The sequence below is a fragment of the Temnothorax nylanderi genome, unplaced genomic scaffold (assembly GCF_030848795.1).
Source record: "Temnothorax nylanderi isolate EJ_2023f unplaced genomic scaffold, tnyl_v1.0 TNYL_tig0007_pilon, whole genome shotgun sequence".
In the NCBI taxonomy this organism is placed as follows: Eukaryota; Metazoa; Arthropoda; class Insecta; order Hymenoptera; family Formicidae; genus Temnothorax; species Temnothorax nylanderi.
Window position 1 is genome coordinate 1390817 of NW_027249069.1, and position 12836 is coordinate 1403652.

The 12836-nt window shown below is 31.0% G+C and overlaps 1 protein-coding gene across 3 annotated transcripts in view; it reads right to left on the bottom strand.

The window, feature by feature from the left end:
• Adcy2 (adenylate cyclase type 2 Ac76E) overlaps positions 1-12836 on the bottom strand; it is a 42591-nt gene that overhangs the window by 3379 nt on the left and 26376 nt on the right. For all 3 annotated transcript variants that reach the window (XM_071719266.1, XM_071719275.1, XM_071719281.1), the window contains exons 7-15: positions 5402-5529; positions 4031-4189; positions 3405-3537; positions 2062-2132; positions 1702-1807; positions 1567-1625; positions 1093-1263; positions 446-683; positions 90-253 (exon numbers count right to left, since the gene is read on the bottom strand). In XM_071719266.1, coding sequence (XP_071575367.1) covers positions 90-253; positions 446-683; positions 1093-1263; positions 1567-1625; positions 1702-1807; positions 2062-2132; positions 3405-3537; positions 4031-4189; positions 5402-5529 — 1229 coding nt within the window. The remainder of the gene's footprint in view (positions 1-89; positions 254-445; positions 684-1092; positions 1264-1566; positions 1626-1701; positions 1808-2061; positions 2133-3404; positions 3538-4030; positions 4190-5401; positions 5530-12836) is intronic.

Here is a 12836-nt window from a genome sequence, read left to right on the forward strand (position 1 = left end):
ATGTAGCTTCCATAACATTGCAAGACTTTCCAGAGTGCTTGCGATTTATAATACATGCATCGCTCGAATTTTCAGAGCGCCTCACTTACTTAGCGTCAGGGTTGTCGTAATACAGTTGGATTACCGGTGCTTGAGAGAAGATCACGAGTATTATGGCAACGGATAGAAGCATTACGCCTAGCTTCAGCAAAAAATCGACTCTCAAGTGTGTCCAGCCAACTACTAACGCTATCACTGGAGAATATATATACACCTGGAAATTTTAATTCTGATTTTTAATATTAATATTAACCAGATTTCTAGATTTAATGCCAATACTTAGATTTTAAGTGTAATAACGATTTATTTAAGCATGAAAAAGCATTTGCTGAATGTTGTCCTATATCTTTTTTTTAAAATAAAATAACGTGTGAAATCTACAAAATAATTTAAGACATATACGCACTGGTATAATATCGTGTTCGGCATTGAGATCAACTTCGATCAGACTAATGACTGATGATGCGATGGCTAATAGTGCCGTTATCAAATATACAGTTATTCTGATACCGCGGCTAAGCGCGATTTGATTCGTTGTTTCTTCAGTATTTTCAGAGTCAGCTTTTCCACTGAACCAAGAAATTGCGGCAAATATAATTAGGGACGCTAAACCAGCTGCGAAGCAACCGTAAACTATAATGCTTCTGTGGAAATAAAAGACAAAATTGATTTTTAAATTATTAAATAGAAATATACCTTTCATTTGTTTACGTTTATCATTATCTTTGTATCATTATATTCAATAAGTTCAATAGTTAAAGAGATTGATAATTTAATTGCTAAAACATTTCATTAATTTAAGCCTGCTAAATCGAATTATATAAATAAAAGAAGGTACCTAATTAGATAAATAAATACTAATAATATAATAGTTTTATTTTATAAATATTAAAAAAATAAGTCACATGACAATAATTTTATTTTGTAAAAATATATTGATATTAATTTTACAAATCATGACATTAAGATATTAGAGTGATAGAGTAAAGAGAGAGAGAGAGAGAGAGAGAGAACTGACTCAAATATCAAATATTCGATTAAATCATAATTCACCTTGGTAGATAGATGATTTGAATGCAGAACATCATTGTGTAAACCACATTGGAGGCCACAACGTACCAAAGGTATTGCTCATCCTTTTGCTCTCGATACAGCTGCTCTTGATTCTTCTCTTTAAACCAATAAGTAAAAGGCGAAAGTCCTTCACTTCCGCCGCACCAGTGTCTAACATTATACATAAAACCGAAAAAATTTCTATATTGTAAATTACATATTTGACTTAATACGAGCTTGATTCTTGTTTGTCGCTTTAAAAAATTATATTGAAGATAATTAATCAATTTTCATAATAGCAACATGCATACCATGTATAACGGACAGAAGAGTGATATAATTGTTATTAAACCATTAAGCCATTATAGTGATTAAACTCGTGCGTGATATTAACGTGATGTCAAACGCATAATTTTCTAAATTTTTAATTGATATGATATTGATATAAATTAAGTAATTATATGTGTAACTCACTGTGTATCAAAGCAGTTGGAATTGTTTGCCAACAAATTCGATTCGATCATCGCGATGCTCTGTCGAAATAAAATAAGTATATTTTAATTATTTTGTTAAAACTATTTATAGAAAGATAGACAAATAATAGCTTACTGTTAGGCCAATATTTTTCGCTAAGGTTGCTTCCGCTATATTAGCGAAAGGCTTGTCGGCACCCCAACATTCCACGTATTTCGTCATTTTGCTACTAGGTCTGGATCTATCATAAAATATTTATCATTTATTTTATTTTATTTTTATTTTATTTATCATTTAGTTTATTTTTTTATTTTATTTATTAATTTTCTATTTAATTAATCATAAAATTAAAAATATACATTAACAATTAAAGCTTTAGATTAAAATTTTGTATTATAATGTTACTGTTGCGACTCACATTAAATTGACACTTTTGCATAAATGTTAATTTGACAAGAACTGCACGAATTAAACAAAATTATATAACAAACATACCTGGAAGGTACTGGTCCAGATCCCAGTATACGATTTCCACCGTTTTCCATTCCATTTTCCTCTCGATTTTTCTGTGGAAAGTAAAAATTATAAAAAAATTTACATTTCTTAGACATCAAGATATAATTCTCTATTTAACGCGCAACTGTGTGTGTGTGTTAAAGTTCTTGTCAGAAAATATTATTTTGAATATTTCAAAAATGAGATTAAATTACTTATTTTCACAAAAAGATTATCTGCAGAATATCTGAGAGAACATTCCTTAATGGGAGATATAACGAACGAATTTCAAGCAACCATCAATCACTGTCACTGATATTAAACACGTGTCTTTGCACAAAGTATAATATAAATGTTTCTACTATAAAAGCGAAGTTTCAGTTATTACAATGAAGAATTCTTCTCGAGATGAAGGATTTTCATTACGCGAAAAAAAATTAAGTTTCATACAATTATAATTTTTATATTCGGAAGAAAGAAGCATCTCCGAAAAATAAAAAGACGTGAATAAATACGCGGAAGGGAAAGCGCGATTTAGCGAGCTTTTAAATAAGTTTTTAACGAGCTTCTGTCGAGATATTTATTGAGGCGATAAACGGAGCATTACGATCCAAACTTCGTTTATGTAGAAATAAGACGCGACTTAATTTACTCGGATTTCCTGTTTCATGGGTGAACTTTATCATCACTTTGTGGTAGATTAATTGATGGTATTAACGCGGATCTTCTGTTCCTTTTCATGAAGCAAGCCATTGTTCGTTTGCTTGAGCTCTTTTTTTTGCAAAAAGTTAAAGCTTTTACATCACTTTATAAAATATAAAATTCTAACAATTATACAATAAAATAGACAAATTAGAATTGTAAAAATTTTCGGATATTAGATAAATTGTTTAACATTGTTTGCGATATACAAAAAAATGTGTTTAAGAGTCGTGTAACTTTCTCAGCAATTTTTACGTCGCAAAATATATTACATTAACATTATTTATATTTGTTTTCCCCCAGTGAGAAAAACACATTCTATGAAGCAATCTAAAAAGTAATTATTCTTTTTAAATATAAATTACGTGCTACTGCTACGACAAATTGCTCTTTAATTCGATTTTCGCCCTCAATCTCTTTAATTAGCACCGATGAAGATAAAGTGTTTATTGCTATAGCAAATGAGGATAGATCGGATGTCTGGTGTTTTCCCTTCGGCGATGCCGTAAAGTGAAGAATTAAGCAGCACGAGTTAAACAGTACTACTCCTAATTAAGAATCTGAATAGGCGACGAGCGGATGTTAATGTTTTTGCGAAAACATTTTAAGCGATAATGGACTCTTAGCAAGCTTTTACTTACCTGGGGCGGCACGATAAGAAAAGTTTCTATCTTATGCTGAGCAAGATAACTCTCTCGAGATCCTCCGTCGCCTGGCTCGACCTCAAAACGATCGGTCAGTTGTAGTAAAGTAGCCTTTGTTATGTGAACCCTCCTTAAAATTGAAAAAAGAAAATCCTTTGTAATAGAATTTAAAAAATTATTATTTTCTAATTGTTTACGTGCAATAATTTATTATTGTAAAAGAGAGCGATCATTAATGTCCTTCGTAATAAGACGCATCAGAATAGCATTATAATTATATTTAATATTATACAACAATAAAAGTAGCCTGTATTTTTTGCAAGTTCGAAGCACCATACGAATAAAAATTAGTTAGACAAAGAGTTATAAATTGTTATATATCAGTGTTTTACGAAATAATGAAACCCTAAGACTAAGAAACTTTGTCTCCAAAGTTGCACAAGAAAAATAAATGCCAACATTCGCAAATGCTAACGTTCAGTATTCCCCAGAAAGATGATAGAGTAATTTGTTCTGCATATAATCTACAGTAGAATTGTACATATTGCAATGTGCGGTAGAGGTGAGAACCATATAGAGAGGAATACAGATTGACAGAGCCAGAGTGGGGTGAATCGTCTTACCCTGGCAGACCGCCGCTCTCCATGTGATTGGCCAATGTCACGTCGTCGCTCCACACGTCGAATTGCCATTTCCGCAGACCGAGTACTCCGCACAGCACGTTCCCTGTGTGAATTCCTATCCTCATGTCGACGTTAAAGCCGGTAGCCTCGCGGACAAACCTACACGTGCGACGAGATACAATTCGAGAATACTCTCATTTGCCCCGCTTTTATACGTGCACTTGTCGCTCCTACACTCTCTCGCAGCACACCATTCGTTAAACTTAACAGTTATCCAATCTTGGATTCTATTTGTTGAAAAACAGTAGGCTCGGTGTAAACTTGAGATAAAAATGCTAATATATTACGGGAAAAAAATATAAATTTACGTAAATTCTGAAATTTTTAAAAAAGCTCTTTAATCGCGATGTGTAATCTGGCAAAAAGAGCAATCTTTATTTAATATATAGCAATTAGAATTAATTTTAGAGACTATTTAAGTGCCAATTCAAAGAATTACAAAAAAGAAATAATTTTTAACTCGATACACGAGAGATCGTTAATAGAGTGTAATAAAATGACAAATATGTTATATTGAAAAATAATGAACATACGTTTTTAAAAATAGAGTTCCTAAAACTATCGAGGATAATAAGCAACGGTTGACCGGTCTTTTGATCCATATTGTTCTGTAATTAATGTCTACACATAACTATGCGGTATATTGTACTAATCCTCTAATCCTCTAATCACCGATGAGCAATCCATTTCGATGCCGGGAACGATGCCATCGACAAAGCACACACAAGTCCTGTGATTATTAAAGCGCAATACACGATTAAGCAGAGGTATGCGAGAGTGTTAAATTTTCAACTACTGATGATGATGTTATAGCTATAGAATAATATAAATTTGATATAAAGATATTATATGCTTTCCTACTTTCGTTTTTATTTCAAATTTCGAATAAAATTCAAATTTTTTTTCTTCCATAATATTCCTCGATTCATTGTGAGTGAGTTACTAAAATCATTAGTACTGTGCAAATTAATTTATAATTATAAAAAGTCTGAAATATTCTCTCTATCTAATAATTATTAGCGCCATTGTACATATTGAATGGGAGAAAAATGAGAAGCAAGAAGAAAGGACGCTATTGATATGATATGATTGATATTCTACGCAATATTCTACGTGCAATGGTTTCATAAAGAGTTTCCTTTTTTTTTGTAAACCCTTTTGCGCATAAAGTAATGTAGCAATTATATTTCCTTTTTTCATCCTGTTAAGCGCCAGGCAACAATTTAGAAAAATAGGTAGAGAAAAGCGTATGTAACTAACGAGCTCGCGCTCGTTAGTAAATGTAATTTTAGTATTTTATTTGGCCCTCACCTGATGGCATCAATCATTTGCAGTCCCATATTTACACAGTTGTAAGCGTGATTCGGACGGGAAACCGGAAGCCCGGAAACGCAATAGTAACAGTCGCCCAAAATTTTGATCCTCATACACTGATTGTCCTGAAAGTCATGAATTAATTTATTATCAACCCTTTGCGCTCTGTAACAAATTTCACATTCTTCCCCGCCAGTTTTAAATAAAAATAGAAAGATTCTGCGATAAAAATTTTAGGTGTATTTTTTATAACAAGTAAAAAATATATTGAATATTTTATAATCAATACTTTATATTACTTTATATTTAAGAAATAATTTATTACATTTATTGCATCTTGTTTAAACTTTAATAACGTATGATATCGCTTGAAGGATTTTCCTGAATAAATAAGTCTAGGCTTTTTTTCATAGGAAAGGAAGCAATTTCCTTTCATATTAAATTTAGACGCCAAAAATTGAAATTTATTAAATATTTACCCAGGTAGCAAGCTAAACTGCACAACTTTATACAAAATAAAATATTGATATAGTGTAAATAATGTTGAATCATATAACAAACATAAAATATACTTTTAATTAAAAAAATACAGAAGAGAGAAGTATATAAAAATTTTATGTCGAGTCTAGCTCGACGTTGGAGTCTTAATGGTTAAATACCCTAAAGATAATATTAATTTTATTTAACTCTAGACAATTACAGAAAGCGGAAAATTAAGATAGCAGAGAGACTAAGGAATTATGTACTTTTTTGTAATTTTTCTTTATTTTTATCATATTTAATCCTTCAGTAATAATTACAGAATATTCTGTATATTTACATTCCATGCAATCTACATACCTTATATTCTTATTATGCGATATAGTCTTCATATTTTATTCAACGCAAGAATTTTTATTACAACGCGAAACGTGAAATAATAATTCCACATAAATTTACGTTGTAGCAGCCCTTTATTGATATAAATCGTCAAAACAGGATCCATAATTCTTCATATCGCAATTATGATTACTTTCAAGGCGGTATCTAAATACTCCATTTGCGTAAGCCATCCATTAGCATTTATATGAAAATTTATAAATTTTGATCACCTACGTAACGTCGTTTTTATTCATTGCAATATTCATTTAATTAGCATTTTACTACCGATTTAATTAAGGTTGCGTGCAAATGTTGAATAATTTATGCGTGTGCAACAATATGTATTATTAAGTACTAATAAATTCTTTTATTTTCCGCATATCGGCGTTTTATTATAAATATTTATTTTTACCATAAAAGTTATTAATTATGAGAGCATATTGTAAAACTTGTTCATTAATAGTCTCTTTGAGTCTATTGCTTTGTCTTCTTTTCCTTATTCGGATAGATCGAAATATCTCTGCGGCGATATGTTTGCGAAGATAAATATGCTAGAAAGGCAGAGAGTAGACAGAGGCATTCCCGTCGAAGCTTTGGATAGCATCATATATATTTCACCCACACAAATGGAATAAAGTTTTTCCATTTGCGGCGTCGTTGTTTGCCTATCGCGAAATATCGCACATTTCCCGAATTCAATTGTGAACGGCGCGGCAGAGGCAAAAGCGCGAGAAATCGGAAGCTAGTTCGAAAACATCTATCGATGTCTATGTGACGTATGCCGCTATTCTTATTGCGATAGAATACTTTCGCAAGATTCAAAATATGAGGAGTGAAACTTGACAGTTTACTTGGCTTGTGTAACATCTCATTATATAAAATGTCGCGTTATACATCTAACTTATATTCATATCTGACACTTGAGCTTGATCTGACCTTAATTGAGCTAATTAAGATCCGATTTAGTTGGGACCTAATATCAGATCGAGTTCAGAAAGGAGGATCCAGTTTCCACCGTCTAAAGCACTCTGGAGAATACTCCAGATAACTGATCCGAGAAGACTTCAGTTCAAGTCTAATGTCGCGAGACTTAATTTTGTTGCAGCTGCGGAGATATTTCGCAGAATCTGAGAGGAAGAAACTCGGTAGAATTTCTCTTGGATTTACTTTAATAAATGTAGAAACAAATTAAATTTCGAATTGCCGAATAATATTTTACAAAGCGTAAGATGGCGTTTTGTTGTAACAAATATCGATAAAACATGGAATTAATACAAGATTGTAAGAAAAATTGCAAAAAGGATTACTTTCCGATGTTATCTTTGACATAATGATTGATTTGAAGCTGTAAGAAATTTGTCGCCGGTAAAGACATTGTCTTCCTCCTTCATTTTCCGCATCATTAATTTATTCGTGTATTTATGTGACGTTTCTTCCCCGATTTTCTACCCTTTCCCTTCTCTTATCTAATCCGACTTTGTGGACCGTGAAACTCATTATCAGTGGAATGTTATTGAGCAATCAAAAGAATTACCACGAGAATTATTATACGAGCCGAAAGAAAGCAGATTGCTACTTGTTCCCAGTGCCATATCGAGCAAAAAAAAAATACAAAACCATTTCCAGATATTTTCGATTTGTTATTGCTATCATTACTATTTAATATTATATCAATAAAACAATATATTTCAGATTTTATAACGTTCACGTGAAAATAAATGAACATTTCATTTATTTTCACACAGAGATTTTTATAAAGAAATTCTGGAACCATTAACCTTTTCATTCTCTCGGGCTCTTAATTATTTTTACAATTTGCAATTTACAATTACAATTTATATTGACCGTAATACTACGTTTAACTTTGCGAAACGTGTGTTGCGAATAAATGTTTTCAACTGTTGCAAAAGTATGTTTAGATTAAAAATGTTTGCAGAATATGATTGCTTTTGTATTTGATTTTACAAACCGATTTTACAAATTGATAGAATTTTTCGAATGGTAATAACTTTGACACAATAGAGTCTCTATTGTCAATTTATTCGACAGTTCTCTATTTAAAATTAAATTTAAAAAATTATATCGACGTACAGCTTTCAAAATGTAATCTTTTTTATTATACTGCAATTTCTGCAGTTATACTAACAAATAAATCGTGAAGTTAAAAATAAAAAGTGAATCTTCTAACTTCTTTTAAGAAATCTATGAGATTCTTATGGAATTTATTTTATTCAATTTTTTATTGCATAAGGAAGCATGGCAAAATTTCAGCACATAAATTTGGCTTAAAAGATTTCGACTATGTAATAACTTTGCAATAACTTTGTAATGAGATTCTCCTATAATTTCTACTACAACGTGGAACAATCTGTTGTTCGCAGATTACAATTTATTGTCGAAACTCGACAATTACATGGCATTACACGTAATTTAAGAAAGGAGAAGTTACGAGTATAAGATTGTTATGTGTCGCGCGTATCTGAGACTGAAATCAGCGTCGATAAATTCGAGTTTAGCCGGCAGGACAAAATTAAATTCGAAAAATTTTGTTACTCTGTTTTTCTGTCGATCAAAAGATTACGGAAATAATCACTACTAATATGACGTGAACACTATGAGATTCCTTAAGACGGAATGCGGAATTTATTCGCGGCATAATTCCCATCATCGATCAGCATGCAATGTCCTCGTCATTATTACGATAGCGATCTAAAAGTTTTTTTTTTACTTTTACATATCTATATAATAAATAAATATATGTATTTATTAATATTTCAAGTAATTTAAGGAATATATCAAAATCACCTCAGTTTTTTTAGTGTGACTAAAAGAAGCTGTCCTGTATAATCTTTGTATTTTACAGGACTTACAGTAACTTCTTCAGCTGATAGAGTGTAAAATATTTTCATCAGAAATCAATATATATATACAAAATTGTCCATGAAGCGGGCGTTGTTGGAATTTGGAATTGCATATAAAACCGACAAACCGCAAATAATTGCTCAAGGTAAACGAGTCGAGTGATCCAAACTGTGTATGTCAGTTGCTCGGTTTTCCCGCTCGGTCAGCGGGTTAACCAGCGCGGGAACGACATTCGCAAGTTCGTGGTAAAAGGAAGACGTTTTGCGAGACGATCACAGCGTGCGCTGGATCATATTGTTGGATTCATGCCGCGCTCCGGTAACGCCGTAAAGTCCCTCCGGCCGCTATAAAAGCGAATTATGCGACGCCGTAAAGGCTGGAGGCCTTGGCGTTTGCAATCTGGCCCACGGCGAACGAAATTTAGCAAGTTTCCCGGAGCTTTCTCCTCGGGCAAATGTTCAGCTTTATAAACAATTCCTAAAACTCGTGATCGATATAACGGTGGTGGCGGTAGCAATGTTGCGGTTGCGAGAGCGGATTGAAAAATAAATGAAACTGGAGTTTTTTAAAATCCGTCCGCTTGCGGCTTCATGCTTTGACCTTCTTCTCTCGTTGGAAATATATATGTTCTGCGTATTTGTTCATCGATATTAGCTTTGATGAGTTACCAAAGCGAATGTCGAAATGTTGATTTGTTTGCAAATATAATTTTCAATAGGGAACGGATAAAGAGAACGGTGGAAATTGATAAATATTAACGCAACCAAAAATTAACAATTGGTGCAAATAACATTGAAACTACTTATTAAATCAAATTTCATGCAAAATTGAATATGTAAAGTAAACGTATTGATTAACACAATATTTAATAATAAAATTAAAAATTGAAAATAAAATCTTCATAATATCGCAGTATAAATCTTTTATTTTAAGTAAAAAAAAATAATTGTAAAGAAAAATTTTGTATTTTAATAGGATGATTTGAATTTAAAAAAAGCTAGATGAGAAACATAGTTTATTTTATGCTATCATTTTTACTCGTTCTTTTGATTTTTCGTTGCGAAAAGAGTAGTTATAAGTTAGATTAATATAGCTGCAAACTAATAAAGCTCTGGAAGGAGATGCAGTGTATATTGAGCGCTCCTCTTTATTCATACAAATTTAAATGTACTGATTCGTGATGAAAATATTTTACATTCTATCAAACGTGAGAAGTCGCTGTAAGTCCTGTTAAAAGTATATATATTGTATATATACAAAGATATTTCAACAAAGCGATTATAAGTTTTTTACTTATTTTAAATGCGCTGACAAAACACCGATTTCTCTAGAACTCGGGAATTAACAAACTCAAGCTTAATCATTGTGTTTTATTGTCGTTCTAAAAGCAATTTTCCGCGCTAACGTAGCGTAACGTGAAAGTTTGTGCTTTTTCTTTACCAAGAGAAAGAATGTAAAGCGGCATCCGATTATGAACACAAGGGCGCGCAATATTGTATAGGACTCTGTCTCCCTCCATAGCTTTATTAGGTTGTTATTATATAAATTTAAGTTTAAAACTACTCTTTTCGCAGTTTTCGGAAAATCGAAAAAAACGAGTGAAAATGTATGTGACGATATAAAACAAACTATGTTTCTCATCATCTTGCGTATTTAGATTCAGTTTATCTCCTATTAGAATGCAACATTTTTCTTCACAATCATTTTTCTGCGCGTAAAATTTTACATATCGATAAACCGTCGACTTTTATTGGAAATGAAAAAGATTTATGTTGCGATATTACGAAGATTTCAATTTTTATTTTTATTATATTGAGCATTTCATTAGCTAATGCGTTTACTTTACATATTCGATTTTTCATGTAAATAAAATTTGCGCGAGATAGAATAATCGATGGTCTAGATAGAGAAAAAAAAGAAGATAGTCGTTAGCAAGAAAGAAATTGCGCGCACATTTTTGCGAATCAAATGTTCGAAAGAAACTTTTTATCTTCATCGCACTAGTACTATATCACGTATGGCTTGATTGAACGACATTCAATATTTGTCGAAAAAACCGCGCACATCACATTTTGCAATATTTTATATTTATTATTTTTGATTAAAGTTATCTCTCTCTATTATTTTTATAGAATTCGGCAATTCCTATAAATTTCAAATATATTGCAAATACTTTGTTTTTTAAATCTATCTTCTTTCATTTATCCTCACTCCTGTTTTTTTATATCAAATAAAACGTATCTTTTTTAGCGTTATATTTTCGCAAAAAAATGCAAAACGTTTTATATACAGTTTATTAGGAATTCGAATTGTTCGAATAGTAACTAAAATAAAAAATATTTAAACATATTTCACTTTGAATGAGTTTTATGAGATTAGTTGTAAATTTACGGAAAAACTACATTTTTTAATGAAACAAAACTTTTTGGTAACCATAACAGAAATCTTGTTTGCAATTAAAGTGAATCTCCGATTTTCAACTTTCTAGCGAAATTAAAATTGTAAATGCGTTTTGGAAGTTAAGAATTGTAGACGAATTGTAAAAGATATTTCTATACAATAATTTTAATCATTCTATATCAGTGTTTAAAATAACTGTTCTGCAAATTTTATATATTTTTTATAATTTTTATTGTTTCTCACTTTGACTATTAGATAAAACTAGGCATTTAACTGAATATCATTGCAACATATTATCGTAAACATAGTGCACGAGTAAAACAAATAAAATTGCTATACTTCTGAAAAGGCAAATGTTCCATGTTTTTTTTAGATTTAGTTACGCTGAGTCACAAGCCCAGAAATTTATTTAGTCAACGAGGAACTCGGATTTAAAAGTATATTGACGGACTAAAATTCAATTTGTTCGTTGCTGAAAAATATTGTATTTGAATCGTTAAAAGGAAATAAATACGCGCAAACAAAAATCAGAAATATTCTGCAAATAAATACTGAATACTTTTTTTAAATTGTCACGTTTAACATAACAAACTTTTCTTCAATTTCAAGTTGAAGCTTTCAACAATCATATTGTATAAGTAAAAAAATTTTTCCTAACTAAAATTAAAACATCTCTCCTCATGCTAGAAATTTTGTAACATTAGTGTTATACTAAACTCAAATGTTTGCACATTTTATAGAACAATTTTTATTGAACGAATTTTATTAAATTTGAGAATTTGAAATGTGAATATTATTCTCGTACAAATTGAAAGTACACTTTCAATGTCCCTCTTTGCACAAGTGATAGGCGATCATATATTCTGCTTGTTGGTAAAGGGTAAAAGGTTTCAGACATTTTATTCACCTCGCACTAATGGATCCATAGTCAACCTTAGGTTAGACGACATCAATATTGATGATAATATAGCAAGAAATCTCGTTTTGCAGGTCACCCAGTGTTCTCTCCCTTTATCGGATTATTTACCTTGCGTTAAAATTAATTCCAGAAATAAATTTAATAAGTAATTTTGAACTTACATTAGTAAAAAAGACGCGGTATACAATGATATTGAATAGGATTAATTCTATTAATAGAATTTAATAGAATTAAATTTCTCTTTTACAATAAATATCTAAAGCAGTTTTTACAAGAAGGACATTGAAAATGTTTTTTATGCTATTGGGGAAAAGTTTTGCTGAATAAGAAAATTTATTCTTTTAAATTACACCCAACATTTAATTGAAATAAATAAATTAAATTAACTTT